Consider the following 19,182-nt stretch of genomic DNA (forward strand, 5'->3'; position numbering starts at 1 on the left):
CTTTTACATCTACATTTAAAGTGATACAGATTTGAAAACTCCCCAGTGAACTGTGTTTTCCTGAATAATTGATATTTGTCAGCAAACTCGTTACTAAACAATTAATTTACTGTCTATGCTTCAGTAATCAGAGGTGTGGCAGTGCCAGGCAAGCTCTGAGTTTTTAGTGAAAGAGTGAAGTTTGAACCCTAAACCGTGTATGTGTCAGAATTGTAAAGTCTGTGTCTAAGAAACTGTGCTGGTCACATAGCCTTATTCTCAGATATACAGCAGCTCAAGGCTTCCTCTTAGTTATTCTGACAATTTAGGACTAAGACTGAACTTTAGGCTGAAGTTTGTAAACTCTCTCACAATTCAATTTTCCTTAAGTGACAGTTTCTAGAAGACAAGAAAAATAATGATTGCAATTTTAATAAATCAGTGTAAAATCGATACCATTTGACTGCTCTGAAAGTGCCTAGGGCTAGTTGGCTATTGTGCTGTGTATCTTTGGGTGAGCTCACTCTCAGGAATAGGGTATTTGAAGTCATCAGTCTTACCTGTTTTCTTGGGTTGCAGGTAGAGAGTCAGTGTCGTACAGAAGCGGAACATTTCAGTGGGGCGGGTTAGCATCAGCACATTCCAGACTTCTCAAAACTGGGTTTGAGATTGTGATCAACAGTGATTAAACCTGAGGGAAACAGGGGCCATGACTGACCCTTCAGCTCTTCATCTTGGTTGGCAATCCTCATTCCAACCCTAACCTAGTTTAGGTTAATCCTAACCCTAGCCCTAACTGTAACCTTTTAAATTTGGAAAAGGTGAGACCATAGGGTGTCTGTGTGAAAGTGAAGGTGCAGTTTGGTAATAAAATGTGTTATACGTGAGAAAAAAGAAAAAAAAAATCAGAATTAAATCTAAATTAAGATTAGAATCGTGAACACAAGAGATGCAGTATTTTCCCTATAAGCGAAGACTCAACTGTAACAGGGAGGGTAAGAAGTCTGAGCAAAGCCTTCGAAAGTTTTGCTCAAGAAATGAAATTTTCATCATGGATTTCTTTCAGTGATTTTATTTGGATTCTTGGTTTTTGGTTTCTCTTTGACTTTTGGGGGATTCTTCCTGATTTTGTTTTTGGAATTTAAGTACCTATAATCCCTCATCTTTTAAAATTAATTAATTTATTTTTAATTGGAGGATAATTGCTTTGCAATGTTGTATTGGTTTCTACCATACATCAACATGAATCAGCCATAGGTATACATATGTCCCTTCCTTCTTGAACTGCCCTCCCACCTTCCACTCCATCCCACCCCTCTAGCTTGTCACAAAGCATCGAGTTGAGCTTCTTGTGTCGTACAACAAATGACCACTGGCTATCTATTTTACATATGGTAGTGTATATGTTTCCATGCTACACTCTCAATTCATGCACCTTCTCCTTCCCCCACTGTGCCACAAGTCTCCATGTCTGTATTGCCTTGGCTGCCCTGCAATTAGGTTCATCAGTGCCATCTTTCTAGATTCCATATATACGTCTCACCCCTCATCTCAGTAGCCATCAAAGCAGTCAGGATGGCTCCTGCCCACGGGGAGCTCTGTTCTCTCCCTGGGGCCACAGGCTGTATATGAAGAACCATCTTTGCAGAAGTACAGGCATGCTTTGTTTTTTTGCTCTTGGCTTCTGGCTTGCACTTTACTGCTTTTTTTTTTTTTTTTAAAACAAATCAAATGTTTGTGGCAACCCTTCATCCAGTAGGTCTATCGGCTCCATTTCTTCCCAACTGCATTTGCTCTCTTTGTGGGTCTGTGTCACAGTTTGGTAATCCTTACCCTATTTCAAGCTTTTCCATTATTTATTTGTTATGGTCTGTCTGACCTGTGATCTTTGATGTGACCATTGCAAAAAGATTATGACTTGATGAAGGCTCAGATGATGGTTAGCGTTTGTAGCGATGAAGTATTTTAAAATTAAGGGATGTGAATTCTGTTTTAGACATAATGCTTTTGCACACTTACTAGACTACAGTAACGTAACTTTTATATGCAGAACCAAAAAACTCACGTGTCTTGAGTTATCACGATATTCACTTTATTGAGGTGGTCTGGAAGCACACTGGCAAAGTCCCTGTGATCTGCCCATACCCTTTGTTTAACTGCAGTTGAAGGCTCCTGAACCCTACTGTGAAGTCTTATTCCCTCATGGGTTTCTTAAGCTGTGTCCTTGATGCCTGGAATATAATGGGTGCTAAATGAATATTTATTAATAGGCTGATTTTGCCTATTTGTCACCATGGAATCAGTTATGTAATTTTCTGCTGGTGCTAAAATTCCAGACAGTAACAGGCAGGTGTGAAAAGATTTCCTGTTAACTTTTTGTTGATTATTAGGGTTCTCCAGATAAACAGAACCAATAAGATATATATACACACACATATTGTTGTTGTTTAGTTGCTCAGTTGTGTCTGACTCTTTTGTGATCCCATGGACTGTAGCCTGCCAGGCTCCTCTGCCCATGGGATTTCCCAGGCAGGAATTCTGGAGTGGGTTGCCATTTCATTCTCCAGGGGATCTTCCCCACTCAGGGATCAAACCCACATCTCCTGTTTGGCAGCCAGATTCTTTTACCACTGAATCACCAGGGAAACCCTACATATACATGGTGTACATTCCAGCCTTTCAAATGCCTGTGGTCCAGGAGCACAGAGAGCAGGAGACAGTCAGTGTCCCAGTTCAGCAGTCAGGGAAAGAACAAATTCCACCTTCTGCTTTTTTCTTCAAGTCCTCAAGCGCTTGGATGAGGCCCACCACAATGGGCCATCAGCTTCACTCAGCGCCCCAGTTCAAATGCTAACCTCTTCCAGGAACACCTTCACAGACATATTCAGGGGTCATGTTTTGGCAGATATCTAGGTGTCCCCTGGCCCACTCAAGTTGACAATTTCATGTATCTTTCTAGATAGTGTTTTATATAGTCATCTATATTTTCTATATTATTTTACAGATTTATGTATGTACACACCTATCCTTCCAGAAAAAGGAATGTGTATACTAGTACGTGTGTATGCACAGATATCTCACTCTATACTTTGTTTTGTACCTCGATTTTTTTCCTATTTAACAGTAGAGTTTAAGGGGGCTTCGTTTGAGTGCGTGCAGATTTATATCACTCTCTGTTGTACAGATGTGCTCTCATTTATTTGATCACTCCCAGTTTTGGTGGACATTGGTTGTCTGTTGTATTTTCCAAATATATGTCCTGACTGCAGATGAATCTCTAGTAGTGGAATTGTTGAATTAAAGTGCACGTAAATGTATTAGTGGGGCTTCCCAGGTGGCGTTGTTGGTAAAAGAATCCACCTGCCAGTGCAGGAGATGCAGAAGACGCAGGTTTGATCGCTGGGTCAGGAAGATCCCTTGGAGGAAGGCATGGCGACCCACTCCAGTATTCTTACCTGGAGAATCCTACAGACAGAGGAGCCTGTCAGGATACATTCCATGGGGTTGCAAAGAGTTGGACACGACTAAACTTCTGAGCACACAGACAGCAAATGTATTAGTGAGAGTGGGTTAATTCCTGTTACACATAGACCAAAGAAATATACATAATGGCTTAAACAAAAGAAGTTGTATTTCTTGCTCACGAGTGCTGGGTAGGTAACATGTCAACTGGCTGTCCTCTCCTGTGGCCTTTTTGGAACCACAGAGCATGGAAGCTATACTGTTCTCAGCCTGTGTCCTCGAAGGTTGTCCTGGAGCCATCTTCATTCCAGACAGCTAGAAGGGGAATGGGTGGGGAGGGTACACCTCGGAGGTGATGATGAACCGGGTTAGGAGCTGGCAGTATCCCTTGACCTGTCTTCTCTTGCTATTGGCTACAGCTGAGTGCCCACAGCCACACCTTGCTGCAGGGGCTGCTGGGAAACATACCCTAGCTGGGGATCCAGGACTGAGAGGAGATGATGGTTTTTGGTGAGTGTCCTGCATCCTCTGACAACCGCATTAAGATTTCAGTAGTGCAGGGAGTTTCCTGGTGGTCCAGCAGTTGAGTCTGAGCTTCCTCTGTAGGGTACATGGGGTCTATCCCTAGTCTGGGAACTAAGATCCCACATACTGTGCAGCGCAGCCAAAGAGAAAGAAAGATTTTAGTAGTGCCAAGCATGCTCCAAGACTTCTGAACTTAAACTTACAGCAGCAGTAGTAGTATAACTCCCTTTCCCCCACACCCTCATCAGCTCTGGGTGCTATCAGGTCTTACTGATGTGTGAATATGGTAATGAAACCTACTGTCAGATTGTTTTGACTTGCAGCTCTTTGACTACAGATTCTGTGCTGCGGGACTACTTGTTTTCCTTGTGCTATCCTATCCGTTATCTGTTTTTGTCTTGGCTGTATTGTTTACTTGTCGATTTGTGAGAGTTCTTTATAAATTGAGGACACCAAGTACCTGGACTATCATTTCCTTGTTTCTTCCTGCTTTTTCTTTGCCCACGGTTCTCGCGAGGCTGTGTGTTCTAGTTGGCTGTGTGTGTTTATGTGTATGAGAGAGAGAGAGAGATGAGGAGGGAAATGGCGAAGGGATGCAGGTGTTGTAAATGTCTCTAATGACCTCACAGCGGCCACGTGGATTTTCTTCCCATTATTGTGCTCACCTGATGACAAAGTCAAGGGTCAGACTTGAGAAACTCTGGTCAGGTGTCTTTGAGTGTATCTGAAACAGCCTGAGAGTAGGAGCAGGCTGTAGAGAGTTAACTGCAGAAGACAGTGTACTGTGTCCAAAAGGACTCCTGACACCGTCCCAAGAGCTTTGTGGTTTGTGCTGGCCAATTAAAGAAACTGTGGCCCTAGGAAACCCTAGTTGGAAGCTTACTGGATGCTTTTAATGGCTCAAATTAGAACCACTTGTAAAATAAACAAGGAGATATTTTCCAATCCCATCTTCACTCATCCGTCTAAGACAGAGCCAGAGGGGAAGAAGATGGGACCCCATCCCTGATTTGGGCTGATCAGATCAGGTGTTAGGTGTGCGCTGAAGTTCACTTTAGTTCAAGTGTTAGAAAACAAAAATGCACCCAATTTTCGCAGAACAGGGAGTGGGAAACTTTCTTTAAGGCATTGATCATCTTCCACTCGAGAACAGAGGTAGTATCTTTAAGGAATTAGAAAACACAAACGGCCACCTTTGTTGTTTTTTAAAATTCCACCTGACACAGTGATTGAGTAGGAGACCTTGGGGTCGCGAAGAGGCAGACGCGACTTAACTGAACAACAACAGAGGAGACCGTGTGGGCGTCTGTAGCCCCGAACCACAGAAGAGGTGCCTGCGGCCAATGGGTAAGTTACATTCTTTTAAAAGGAAGCCAGAGTTAACTCTCTCATTTCTTCAAAGAGCAGTTTGTCCTTTCGTTCCCTGTCCCCCGAACCTTTCCCCGCCACTGTACGTAACATCATTTCCCCACTAGAGGGCAGCACGTATAATGCTGTGGAAAGATGCTGATGGTTTCACAGACTTCAGAGTCATTTGAAATTAACCATTTAGGGATGTTTGTGACAGTTTCATTCAAGGTTCACGTGATGAGTTTGGGACACAAAACATCCTACATCCTGGAGATTTATCCCTGGGTATATTTTGTTGTTGTTCAGTCGCTCAGTCGTGTCTGTCTCTTTGCGACCCCATGGACTGTAGCATTCTAGGCTTCCCTGTCCTTTATGAATGAGCCTAAGAATGAATATTTACACACTTTAAATTTCCCCTTTGAAGACAGAATCATAGCTGCTTTTCCCATATAGCTGAGAGAGTTGGAAACTTGGGTGCTGCTGGTTTACAGGTTCATTTTAATAGTCCCATTTCTCCAGACAGCTTTAAATATGAATGACTTTGGTCACATTTAATTCCTGCAGATGCCATGGTGCCTAGCTGCTGTTTAATATACTCCGTTTTGGTGTAAAGTCTCCTGTTTAATACATTGTGCCCAGGTGTTAAGGCCCTGAGAAGCGAGCACAACTGAGCATGAGGCAGCAGAGCACAAGCAGATCTTCAGGAAAGCATAATCCTGGTTCTGCCACTTCCCAGCTGTGTGACCTTGTCCAAGGCACTTAACCTCTCTGAACTTGCTTCATTATCTGTAAAAATAGAATGATATAGTTGCCTACCTTACGGGATTATTGGACCTACTTAATAAAAAAGTAGGTGAAAGGATTAGTAAACACTCAGTAAATGGTAGCTGCCTTCATGTTTAGAGGCATTTAAAATGAGCAGGAGTCTGGAAACTTTCAAGGAATAATTGAGGGCTCCGTATGGGTGGGGGATATAATCAGTGACAAAACGTTTGAAGCTTTATCATGTACAAGAGAAAATGCTTGTTTTTCATTGTTCTAAAGAGCTGACTGTAATGAAGAGAATATCTTTATGAAGACTGGTGTTTCACTCAACCTTAAGGAAAGAGGAAAGGAATTTGTAACAAGCAGGATTTCATCATGCTGGGGACAGAGCAACCCCAGAGCGTGCTGAGAGTCCTTTTACCTTCTAGCCTTCAGTCAGGTCTTCCGTAGAGGGAGGCACCTCACTGATGGGGAACTGTGTCAAGAATTGTAATGGGTCTGAGGCTTAACCTTCCTTGCAAGGTCATAGGGCAGTCTGTCGGTTTCCTGGATGCTGGTGGAAGACAAGAGATCCTAGGCTAGAGACAAGGGGTTTCTTCTTACTGCACAGCAAGTAGCAGGGGTTCAGGTTAGCTCCTGCTCTCCTTTCATATTTGAGCTGGTTACAGAATCTCTTTGGGACTCAGTCTCTTCTGGAAAGTGGAGATAATAAACAGTAAAAGTCATCCTTAAGGAGTTGTAAAGAGGAGTCAGTTCCCGTCTGGAAAGTGCTAAGAATTGTGTTTGTGTTTTGAATGTTCAATAAATGTTGGTCATCTTTATTGAAAACTGCCTTCTCCTTATGAGGGCATTCCATTTTATAGAGGTTCTGTGATGTTTACATTTATGGAAGTTTAGATTTTCTATTTTCTCTGTGATACAGGATGATCGCAGAATATGAGTGTTGGACTTGGGTGCCTTGTGTTGCTTTCAGCTTTGGTTAAATTGTTCGAAAAGTAAGTACACCTAAATTTGGGCTCCTGTTTCTGTCCCCTATAACAGCCGAAATCTTATAGGAACCCTGCTGATGATTTTGATTGGAATGACTACTTTAGCCCTCATTTACTGTAAGACATTTCTTTCAAAGATAATACAGATAGTTTTGAAAAATAATTAGTCTGCATTGTCAGAGTTCTGACACAAGGGGGCAGGCAGGGCTTAGAAGAGCTAACAGCAAAAAGCAGTATTGTAGCCTGATGCAGATGTTGTCTAGCAGAAATAGGAGAGCCACGTATGTAATTTTAAATGTTCTATATAACCACATTTAAAAAGTAAAAAGAAACACGTGAAGCAGTAATATATTTTATTTAACCTAATACATCCAAATATGATTATTTCAACCTGTGGCCCAAGCCACATTCTAAGCACTCAGTAGCTACACGCAGCCAGAGGCCAGTGTAATCTGCTTAGTGCAGGGGAATGAACTGAGTCTTAGCATTACTTTCTGAAAGATTAAAATTATGAGTTATTTGTATTTTCATGGGTCAATCCTAGGGCACGGTGTTTTATCTCCCTTTTGTTCACTTCTTTTTAAGTTTTTAGTTTTAGTTCTTTATTTTTTTCTTGAATGACTGCTTCTAAATTTAGGTTAAGTACCAGGTAAGTGGGGTGTGTAACCTTCATAAAGTGTGGAAAAGATGGCTGCATTTCCCGATGAATTGCCTATATGATCATTCCTTGCAAGAGGGTATTTTTTTTAGGAAAAGAAAAACGGCAGGATAGTATGTGTGAATCTGTGTGTGTGTGTGTGTGTATGTGTGTGTGTGTGTGTGTGTGATGGCTTCAGCCATTAAGTCTTTTTTTTTTTTCTAAACTTTACAATATTGTATTAGTTTTGCCAAATATCGAAATGAATCCGCCACAGGTATACCTGTGTTCCCCAAGCCATTAAGTCTTAAAGTTAGTCCCTGGAAGTTAATTTTGACCAATAACAGGTATTTATCCACTGGAGTGAAGTCCAACAATATAGATTTAATATGGTTTCTTCTGTAACTGTTTTCATCTTCCTGCCCTGCCCCCAGTGAATGGTTACTTCTTTAACTGTATGGGTATATTTCTATGTAGGCAACTTTACAGGAATATCCTCTGTTTTATAAGCCAGAAAAGGACTCCGCAATGGCCCCAAAGCCCACGTTTTGGGAGTAAAGAGGATATCCATGTGATGATGCTTACTTGATTTCTCTGGGGAGCTTTTGCATGAAAAAAAACAGAGAGGCTCCACCACAGCTATGTTATATCTGAATCTTGGACGGTGGAGCCCAGGCAACTATATTATTTAATAGTTTCCTGGTGAGTATCAGAACCACTCATTCAGAAGAAAAAAAATCAGAAGTTTGACTCAAGCTCTTGTCATGCTACAGTTTGATCCCAGTGGTGATGAGTCTCCATCTCAGGCTCACTACACACGATCAGGCTTGCAGAGAGGTCTGTTTGCTTCCTGTAGCAATGACCTCCATCTCCGCGTCTTTGGAAGGGCTGTGAGAATATTTGGTCATTTTGTACTGGCATGACTGTTCCTGGATACCAAGAGCTCGTAGCGTGAGGGATTCCACTGACCTCCCTTGGACCCTTCATTATTTTTGTCCAGTGCCATTTGATGCGCTCATCTTAATCTCAGTGTTCATAAGAAGAAAAAGGAACCAATTATATGAGGTGTTAATATTTGACTTCTTCTCATCTCAGCTGCAAGTTCAAGTCCCAGTGCCACAGACAAGGTCAGCTTGGCAAAATATCTGACAAATGAGCATGCTTCACATTGTTTTTTGTGGGGAGGAAGGGGTGTTTCACAGAGAGGGGAGTAAAGAATTTCAGGTCCTTAAATAAGCGTGTGAGCCCCCGCAGGTGGCAGAGCAGGCTTTTTTTTCCTGATGCATTTTTGTGCCTTTGAGGCAGAAGAGGCAACCCAAGGCCTTTGAAGAGTTCTCTGGGTAGTTAGGCAAAAGATTCTCTTTACCCTTGAGAAGAAAGCTCCTTTTTCTTTCTTCAAGCCGTACCTTTGAACTTACCTAAACAAAGCCTACACTTTGGGGTTTAAAAAGCCCAAGATCTCATCTGTGTGTTGGCTTTATCCAAGGAAACCAGAATCTTTTGTATAAAGAAAACAAAATCATTTGGTAAGAAGAATCAGGAGGGTAGAGATGGAAAGGGAAGAACAATGAGGTTTTATGTTTTTCTAGGTGTAACTTGAATGCTGGAAATAACTTGGCCTATATGGTGATAGTCATATTATTAAAAGGATGTTCAGAAACCTATTAAAACTTTAATTCACTCTGAGAAGAGAGTGTGTACAATAGTTAAAAACTTTCCCACTCTTTATGCCGTGGGCTGTCAGTGCATATGTCTTGGGGAAAGTCTGAAATCAGATAAAAACTACAGTCAATTTAAACTGGGCTGGGAGGGCCTGACCGGGTGGCTCAGTGCTTAAGAATCTGCCTGCAATGCAGGAGACGTGGGTTCAACCCACGTCAGGAAGATCCCCTGGAGGAGGAAATGGCACCCCACTCCAGTATTCTGGCCTGGAAAATCCCACAGAGGAGCCTGGAGAGCTATACTCCATGAGGTCACAAATAGTGGGAGACGACTGAGCACACTCGCAGTGTATTGTGGAACAGGTAGTGAGGGATTCAGAAAGGGAAAGAGTAGATAACTTTGTTTCAGGGAAAAGTAATACGGGCATGAAATAAAATGAAAGAATGACTCTACCAGTGGGCCTTCTTTCTATAGTTTGTTACTGACTCGTGCATAACTACTCGCTGAAAGGCTAGAAGTAAATACCAGCAATCCAGGCATGTGTATGGCAAGGGAACGCGAACAGTTTGAACTTGGCACAAAGTTAAAGGTGTGTGCCTTCTGCCCTCAAGCCAAACGTAGTTCTAAGCTTTGCTGTTGGGAAAGCATTTGCAAGGCATGGTGGTCCAGGAAGTCATGTCTTTCAAGAGAACCATTGAAAGGCCTGGTTGGATTTGAGATACAGGCATGAATTTATTGCTGTTTGCTCTACCCGACCTTCCCCAGCTGTCCTGTTGTCATCTAGCCGATTTGCAAAGTGCCAACCGGTGGAGACCAGTGACTTCTATTTGGAGAGATTCTATGTGTTTGAGCTATTACTAGTCAATCCTATTCAATAGGAAATATTGACTGTATATAAAGCAAGATAGTGGCAAGTAACACTGAATATTTTTCTAGTTAGTGGGTGTCTAGAAATTTGAAACATCCACACAATGGCTAGCTCAGCATTTTAGTTGCCAGGTCTGTGTGTGTGTGTTTCTGCTCCAGAAGAAAAATTATGGTGTTTGATCTCTCCAGGTGGGAGCCTGTCTCTTCTACTGTATGTTGTGCTGATCTTGTTTCCAATGAGCCTGACTTGGTGACTCTTGGCTGTGTGACACGTCAGAACCTGGATTGTTTCTCTAAGTCACTGAAACCTTCAATTGAACCCTATTAATTTTAGAATTTGTGATGATCCTGAAATGATGGGGTTGACATTTACCCATGCTCTGTCTATGAAAGGAGATTTGCTAAGCAAATAGTGTAAACAGTGGGAGCTGTTGAAGTTACCTATAAAAATATCAAGTGATTTGAAAGCATTTATTTAACAGGAAATCAAAATGCTTGTGCTTTGGCTCTGTGAAGCCCTAGCTGTGTGAGTTATTGAAAAACAGTTATTCAGTCTCTCTGGCAATGGGACTGCACCCTCTATCTCAGTGTTTTTTCATGAGGTTTAAATTAAATAGTGCAGAGTTGGGTATTACATTGAGAACTTAATGTATTTTTAAACAGCTTTATTGAGGTATAATTGACATGCAGTAAACTTTGTATAAGTGTGCAGTTTGGTAACTTTTAGCATACATAATGTATAGGTATATATATATATATATACACACACACACACACCCACACACACATACCCATGAAAACAATCTTGATGATCAAAATAATGAATATACCCATTACCCCTGAAAGTTTTCTTATGCCCCTTTGTAATCAATCCCTCTTGCCCCTACCTGTACCATTGCCAGGCAACCACTGATCTGTTTTGCCATTATAGATGAGTTTTCATTTCCTGAAATCATGTTTAAATAAAACCATACAGGATCTATTCTTTTTTTGCTTGATTCCTTCTTCATAGTTGCTGTATGGTTTATCTGGGATGTCATATGCATCAGTAGCTCATTTCTTTTCTTCATTTCTATTGGAGGATAGTTGCTTTACAATGCTGTGTTTCTTCCTGCTGTAAAGCAAAGTGAATCACCTATATATATATATATATCCCCTCTATTTTGGATTTCCTTTCCATTTAGGTCACTACAGAGCATTTAAAAAAATCGTTTTGTTTATTTATTTTTGGCTGTGCTGGGTCTTGCTGTGCAGACTTTTGTCTAGCTGCAGTGAGTGGGGTCTTTTCTCTAGTTGCAGTGCAGGGGTTTCTCACTGTGGTGGCTTCTCTTGTTAGGGAGCAAGGGCTGTAGGGCACACGGGCTTCAGCAGTTGTGGCTCCCGGGCTCTAGCGCAGAGGCTCAATAGTTATGGTACATGGGCTTAGTTGCTTCATGGCACGTGGGATCTTCTGGGATCAGGGATCGAACCTGTGTCTCCTGCATTGGCAGGTGGATTCTTTACCACTGCGCCACCAGGGAAGGCCACTGTAGAGCTGAGTAGAGTTCCCTGAGATATACAGTAGGTTCTCATTAGTTATCTATTTTATACATAGGAGTGTATTTACGTCAATCCTAATCTCCCAATTCATCGCATCCCTGTTTCCCCCGTTGGTGTCCATACGTTTGTCCTCGAAGTAGCTCATCTTATTGCTGAATAGTGGCCCATCCTGTGTCACACACTGTTTATCCATTCACCTGTTGGTGGACATTTGAGGGTGTTCCCAGTTTTGACTATTACAAGTAGGGGTGTTAGGAACATTTCTTACAAGTGCTTACATGAACATATGCTTTTATTTCTCCTAAGGAAGTTCCTAGGGAACAGAATGGCTGGTTCATATGGTAGATGTATGATTGACTTTTCAAGAAACTGTCAAACTGTTCTCCGGTGTGGTTGTACCAGCTCACACTCCCCCCAGCAGAGTAAGAGAGTCTTAGTTCTTTCACATTCTTGTCAGCACTTGGCATGGTCTATATTTTTAATTTTAGCCCATTTACTAGGTGAGTAGTGATATCACATGATGGTTTTAATTTTCATTTCCTTTATGACCAGTGACGTTGTGCATCTTTTTGTTTGCTTTTCTGTATATCTGTGAAGTGTATATTCAAATCATTTGCCCATTTTTTAGAAAGTTGGGTTATTTTCTTAATATTGAATTTTGAGAGCTCTTTACATATTCTCAATACAATTCCTTCATCAGATAAGTGAATTGCAAATATTTCCCCTGAGTCTGTTCATTCTCTTAACAGTGCCTTTTGAAAAGCAGTTTTTTGTTTTGATGAGATTCCGTTTACCAGTTTGTTCTTTTAGCTACCATGCTTTTGATATCTTTTGCTTCTAACTCAAGGTCACAAAGCTTGCTTTCTATGAAATGGTTTAATTTTAGTCTTGATGTTTAGGTCTGTGATTCATTTCTGTAGATGATGTACTTGAATGCATTTTGAGTAGGTAAGAAAATACTGCTCATTATAAATTCTCCTCCTGCTACCTAGTTGAAGTTGCTGAGAGTACTTGAACATAATCATAGATTTATTTTCAAAAGACTTAGGCATTTTAGTAAGCCAGACTGATAGTCCCACACTAGTTAGTCTGAATTAGTGAGTTAAAATAACGATGTCCAATAATGTAAACAGTACAGCTCTACAGATAAGGATATTTTAAACAGCTCTTCTTCCAGACATGGGCAGTAACCAGTTGTATAGACCGTGACAAGTTTAATCTCTTGGCCTCAGTTTCTGCAGCTGTTAAACACAGAAGTTAGATGATCTTTGCTGTTCACAGTGTGTAGCTCTGTTCACTAGAGGTGGGTTGGATTCTTATGGGTCTTGATGTTCATCCTAGTACCAGTAACTGACGAGGTTGAATAGATGTCCCTCAACTGTGTGCAGCTCATTTTTCAAGCATGCATTGATGGCATCTGATGGAAAAAATAGAAATTGACTTAAAAGGGCTTTGACTTCCTATTAATGCTATGTCAGGTCTACATTTTCATAATCAAAGGCTTATCAGCAGTACAACCACTGTCTGATTGGAAATACATTGTGAACTTTATTCTTACTAGGAGAATGTAGTGGCTCAGCTAGTAAAGAATCCTCCTGCAGTGTGGGAGACCTGGGTTTGATCCCTGGGTTGCGCAGATACCCTGGAGAAGGGAAAGGCTACCCACTCCAGTATTCTGGCCTGGAGAATTCCATGGACTGTATGGTCCATGGGGTAGCAAAGACTTGGATATGACTGAGCGACTTTCACTTTTCAAAATAGTCTTACTCATTTTAGCTGGGAAACCTGTGTCTAAATGATCTTCTGCTAAGGATTTTTCAAACTTGGAGGTGTAATGAGACTGTGAGGTACTACTCGTTCATCATTTGTGGCTAGTGGGTTTCAGCTGAGATGCCGGTTTGTTCTGGTGGTTCCAGGTGGGTAAACGTCTCGACTCTCCTGCCTGGCCCTTGACAGTGTTCCTCACCCTGCTCCATCCACCCACTGCTGGCTCAGAAAGTGGCCTCTGTGGTAGCTAGAATGATGTATGTATCTTCATAGCTCAGACTCAGGGGTGGACTTAGAACTTCTCTCTGTGGGCATCCTATAACATGTGCCAGCTTGGAAGCCCCCAGGAACATGTTAATAAACAAGTCAGTTAGGGTGAAATGAAGCATCCTTGTAGGGACTGTCGTGTGAACTGTATGTTGCTTTCTGCTTATTTTTAGTAATTGTTTCATGTCTATGGCCTTTCCTGGTGGCTCAGTGGTAAAGAACCCACCTGCCAATGTAGGAGACACAGGTTTGATCCCTGAGTCGGGAAGATCCCTTGGAGAAGGAAATGGCAACTCACTGCAGTATTCTTGCCTGGAGAATTCCATGGACAGAGGAGCCTGGCAGGCTACAGTCCAAGGGGTCACAAAGAGTCAGGCGCAACTGAGCAGCAGCAGCACGTGTCTATACACTCATGCACGTCATACATGGTATTTGCAAACTTCTTGGGCTCTTAACTTAGAGTATGTTGATATAACTGATTTCCTTTGCCCTCTTGTGTGTTTTATTTCACGCATTAACAATATTCTGAGAGGAAGTTTGTAGAGTCACCATGACACAAAAAAGATGAGGGATTTCTGTGAGCATTGGGAACTGCATCTTAGCCTCCCTGCCCTTCACAAGTCCGCTAAGTGGGTGAGGGTGGCAGGGAGCGCAGGCATCTCGCAGCCTCCTCAGAGAACTCTTTCCCCCCCAGGGCAGTGACTCCCTGGTCATGTGGGAAGCTGCTCTATCATGATGTCGCGTGTCCAGAGAGGTGAGCTTCCCCTCGGGCCAGCGGGGAGAAGGAACAGCAGCAGGCAGAAGTGAAATCAGTTGCACCATCTGGCAGAGTTGGGACATGGAGCTTATGTGTGACTAGTTCTGGGGGAGCATCAGTAAAGTTGTCATCGTACCAGTCCCCTCCCCACATCCCTGCATCAGGTATCCAGTATTGAATCTCCATTCCTGACATCTGTCATGTTGGTCTGCATTTCTAGCAGGTGGGGGAGATCAGATGACAGGTCATAGATGGCTTAGTTTGCTGATGAGTCCTCGTGACCCTTTTCAAACCATTTGGTGGCATTTCAACGGGCTCTGAAAATCTGCCATCCTTTATGTCTCAGCACAGAAAGAATTTAGCGAGAGACAAAGTGATAGATAAGAAGTGATTTATTAGAATAGGATGCTTGGGATGCTTACAAGCCAGGCAGGTGAGAGGGTGCCATGACCCACGAGCTTAGTGGGCTACAGTTTTATAATCAAAGGAAAAGTGGGGAGGAGGGAAAGACTGCCTTCTTCCTCATTGTTGAATGGACGTCACACTTCCATCATCAGTTCTTTGACCGGTTTGGGCAGGAGAGTTTTCTTGTTTTTATATGGTCTAGCCAGGACTGTCATGACACTTTGGAAAAATTAATTCAGGTCTCTCTGTTCAGTGAGGCCATTTCAGTTTGAAATGTCTCCTTTCCATAAAGCATTCCTTCTCATGTGCAGAAAGCATGTCCTAGGAATCATTAACTTACCGAGCTCACTGGGCGGGACATGGGTCCCATGCTACCATTGGTTTATTGTTTAGGGGCGTGTCTCATGCTTTTGGTTATAAATTTTGTTGCTAAGCAAGCCTGCCTGGTTTTGTGGTTACGTGAAGGTGAAGGTGAAGGTGAAGGTGAAGATGAAGGTGAAGGTGAAGTCGCTCAGTTGTGTCCGACTCTTGGCGACCCCATGGACTGTAGCCTACCAGGCTCTTCTGTCCATGGGATTTTCCAGGCATTAGTACTGGAGTGGATTGCCATTTCCTTCTCCAATGGATCTTCCCAACCCAGGGATCGAACCCGGGTCTCCCGCATCGTAGAGAGACGCTTTAACATGTTTCCTTGAGTAATCATTAACTTATTAACTATTGTTAACCATTAAGATGTTAAATGGTTAACATCTTAACTATTTAAGATAACATACCTTTTTATAATTTATAGTTATCTCCCATACCTTTTTATAATTTATAGTGCCCTAGTGGGATGAAGTATTTAACCCTTTGTCCCTTTACTCCTTTCCTGTCCCTTTCTCTTAGTGGAGAGAGGAGGAAGTGAGTGCTGGTACACCTCCAGGGTTGTGGGGTCCTCTCTGAGTCTGTGGAGCTGGGCTGAGGGGAGGCGGGCGCCCTCTCCTCCTTGGTGAGTTCCAGCACGTGCCCTGCACAGGTGTACATGACTTTGTGGCCCTTATCGTTGTGTATGAGCATGATTTGTGTGTTTCTCCCTTTCTAGGCAAGAGTTCCGGCAGGGTAGGCACAGGGGTCTTACTTTTATTTCACAAGGTACCTGACATACTGATTAAAAACTTAACAGCGTGAGTGAATATTGAATGCAACAGGATACTTCCTATCCAAAAGTAGAATTTCGCAAGGCCTGTCATCCTAGCTTTCTGGGATACAAGTGGGAGAGATTTTTCATGAGTTAGTTCCTGGGACTGAATGAAGAACACACCAAGATTCCAAGTGCTGTGGGATATTTCATCGTGCATGCCCATCACAGGTGAATTCTTCATTCGCTTAGTCAGACAGTTAGATTGTTCTTGCTCTCCACCATCCCAAAACAGAAACAAAACAAACAGCAATGAAAGTGCACTGGTGATAATCCATGTGAATGTCCCTGTCTGGATCTGTTCTGGAATTTTGGGGATATACGGATGGGTGGGAGGAATTACTGGGTAGCCAGGGAAGAGGGTGCATACATAATATAACAAAATACTCACAGATGGGCTGGCCACAGCAGCCACTCTCCTTGCAGTCCCTGAAGCTGCGTTTGAGATATATTCTTTGAAAGGAAGGAATTTGAAGGCAAAGATTGTAGATAATATCTGTGCCTCGCTTGATGAGTTCGAGTCTTAGCCCATTGATTAGTATATATGATTAAAATTTTGGGTCAGGAACCTAAGTGCTACGTAAGTATCCAATCATAGGATTCAAGTATTCTACATAAATATTTGTTGTTGTTGCTAAGTTGTGACTCTTTGAGACCCCATGAACTGTAGCCCACCAGTCTCCTCTGTCCATGGGATTTCCCAGGCAAGGATACTGGAGCAGATTACTACTTCCTCCTCCAGGGAATCCTTCCGACCCAGGGATCGAAAACCCATGTGTCCTACATTTGCTGATGGATTCTTTACCACTGAGCCACCAGGGATGCCCAGATACATATTAGGCATTCAATTTTAATTATGTAGTATTGTAAGAAAATCTGGTGCTAGGAATACTTGAAAAGTAGTTTTTGGCCACTGGTGATTGAAATAGTTCAGTCGCTCATTTGTGTCCGACTCCTTGCGACCCCATGGACTGCAGCATGCCAGGCCCCCTGTCCATCACCAACTCCCAGAGCTTACTCAAACTCATGTCCATTGAGTCGGTGATACCATCCAACCATCTCATCCTCTGTCGTCCCCTTCTCCTCTCTCTTTCAACCTTTCCCAGCATCAGAGTCTTTTCAAATGAGTCAGTTCTTCACATCAGGTGGCCAAAGTATTGGAGTTTCAGCTTCAACATCAGTCCTTCCAATGAATATTCAGGACTGATTTCCCTTAGGATGGACTGATTTGATCTCCTTGCAGTCCAAGGGACTCTCAAGAGTCTTCTCCAACACCAGTTCAAAAGCATCAATTCTTTGGCACTCAGCTTTCTTTATAGTCCAATTCTCACATCTATACATGACTACTGGAATAACCATAGCTTTGACTAGATAGACCTTTGTCGGCAAAGTAATGTCTCTGCTTTTTAATATGCTGTCTAGGTTGGCCAAAACTTTTCTTCCAAGGAGCAAGCATCTTTTAATTTCATGGCTGCAGTCACCATCTGCAGTGATTTTGGAGCTCCCCAAAATAAAGTCTGTCACTGCTTCCATTGTTTCCCCATCTATTTGCCACGAAGCAATGGGACCAGATGCATTGATCTTAGTTTTCTGAATGTTGAGTTTTAAGGCAACTTTTTCACTCTCCTCTTTCACTTTCATCAAGAGGCTCTTTAGTTCTTCTTCATTTTCTGCCATAAGGGTGGTGTCATCTGTATATCTGAGGTTATTGATATTTCTCCTGGCAGTCTTGATTCTAGCTTGTGCTTCATCCAGCCTGGCATCTTGCATGATGTACTCTGCATATAAGTTACATAAGCAGGGTGACAATATACAGCCTTGACCTACTCCTTTCCCAATTTGGAACCAGTCTGTTGTCCCAAGTTCAGTTCTAACTGTTGCTTCTTGACCTGCATACAGATTTCTCAGGAGGCAGGTCAGGTGGTCTGGTATTCCCGTCTCTTTAAGAAGTTTCCATAGTCTGTTGTGATTCACACAGTCAAAGGCTTTGGTGTAGTCAGTAAAGCAGAAATAGATGTTTTTCTGGAACTCTCTTGCTTTTTCCATGATCCAGCAGATGTTGGCAATTTGATCTCTGGTTCCTCTGCCTTTTATAAACCCAGCTTGAACATCTGGAAGTTTGTGGTTCACGTACTGTTGAAGCCTGGCTTGGAGAATTTTGAGCATTACTCTGCTAGCATGTGAGATGAGTAGAATTGTGTGGTAGTTTGAGCATTCTTTGGCATTGCCTTTCTTTGGGGTTGGAATGAAAACTGACCTTTTCCACTCCTGTGGTCACTGCTGTGTATTCCAGCTTTGCTGGCATATTGAGTGCAGCACTTTCACAGCATCATCTTTTAGGATTTAAAATAGCTCAACTGGAATTCCATCACCTCCACTAGCTTTGTTCATAGTGATGCTTCCTAAGGCCTACTTGACTTCGCATTTCAGTATGTCTGGCTCTAGATGAGTGATCACAGCATTGTGGTTATCTCGGTCATGATCTTTTTTGTATAGTTCTTCTGTGTAATCTTGCTGCTGCTTCTTAATATCTTCTGCTTCTGTTAGGTCCATACCATTTCTGTCCTTTATTGTGCTCATCTTTGCATGAAATGTTCCCTTGATATCTTTAATTGTCTTGAAGAGATCTCTTGTCTTTCCCATTCTACCTTTTGTTAGAGTCATAAGAGTCCTCGCTGGTGGTTAAGCTCTTGGCAAAGCCGTGTGCTGGGCTGACTTGGTGTATGTAGCTGTCACTGTACGGATGCAGCGTGATGCAGGGTTGATGCATGGTTGGGAAGTTCTCTGCCTAAATCGTTCCCATTATTTCCCAAGTCTCAGTCCATTAACTAACTTGGTCAAAAGGCCAGTAAGAGAAATGGCATTCTCGAAAAATTATTAGTATTTGCGGTGAATGCTAACCACTGTACATTTATAGCCGATTAAGTTTTGCTCTCTGTTTCATTATACAGTATGACAGGGATTTTGAGACTGAATTCTGTTAAATAATAAATAGAACCAGCAAGGTCACTTTCTACCTCACCAAAGGTAAACT

At 42.4% G+C, this 19,182-nt stretch overlaps 1 protein-coding gene across 10 annotated transcripts in view; it reads left to right on the forward strand.

Moving 5' to 3' along the window:
* Window positions 1-19,182, forward strand: part of TAFA4 (TAFA chemokine like family member 4) — a 180,068-nt gene that overhangs the window by 53,482 nt on the left and 107,404 nt on the right. The window contains exon 2 of one of the 10 annotated variants that reach the window (XM_044933695.2): window positions 3,861-3,951. The exons of 8 other annotated variants lie outside the window; for them this stretch is intronic. In XM_044933695.2, coding sequence (XP_044789630.2) covers window positions 3,939-3,951 — 13 coding nt within the window. In that variant the 5' untranslated portion in view covers window positions 3,861-3,938. Of the gene's footprint in view, window positions 1-3,860; window positions 3,952-3,982; window positions 5,314-19,182 lie in introns of those variants that run through there. One more of the 10 variants, XM_044933696.2, reaches the window with a different exon arrangement.

This window comes from Bubalus bubalis, chromosome 21, assembly GCF_019923935.1.
Source record: "Bubalus bubalis isolate 160015118507 breed Murrah chromosome 21, NDDB_SH_1, whole genome shotgun sequence".
NCBI lineage: Eukaryota > Metazoa > Chordata > Mammalia > Artiodactyla > Bovidae > Bubalus > Bubalus bubalis.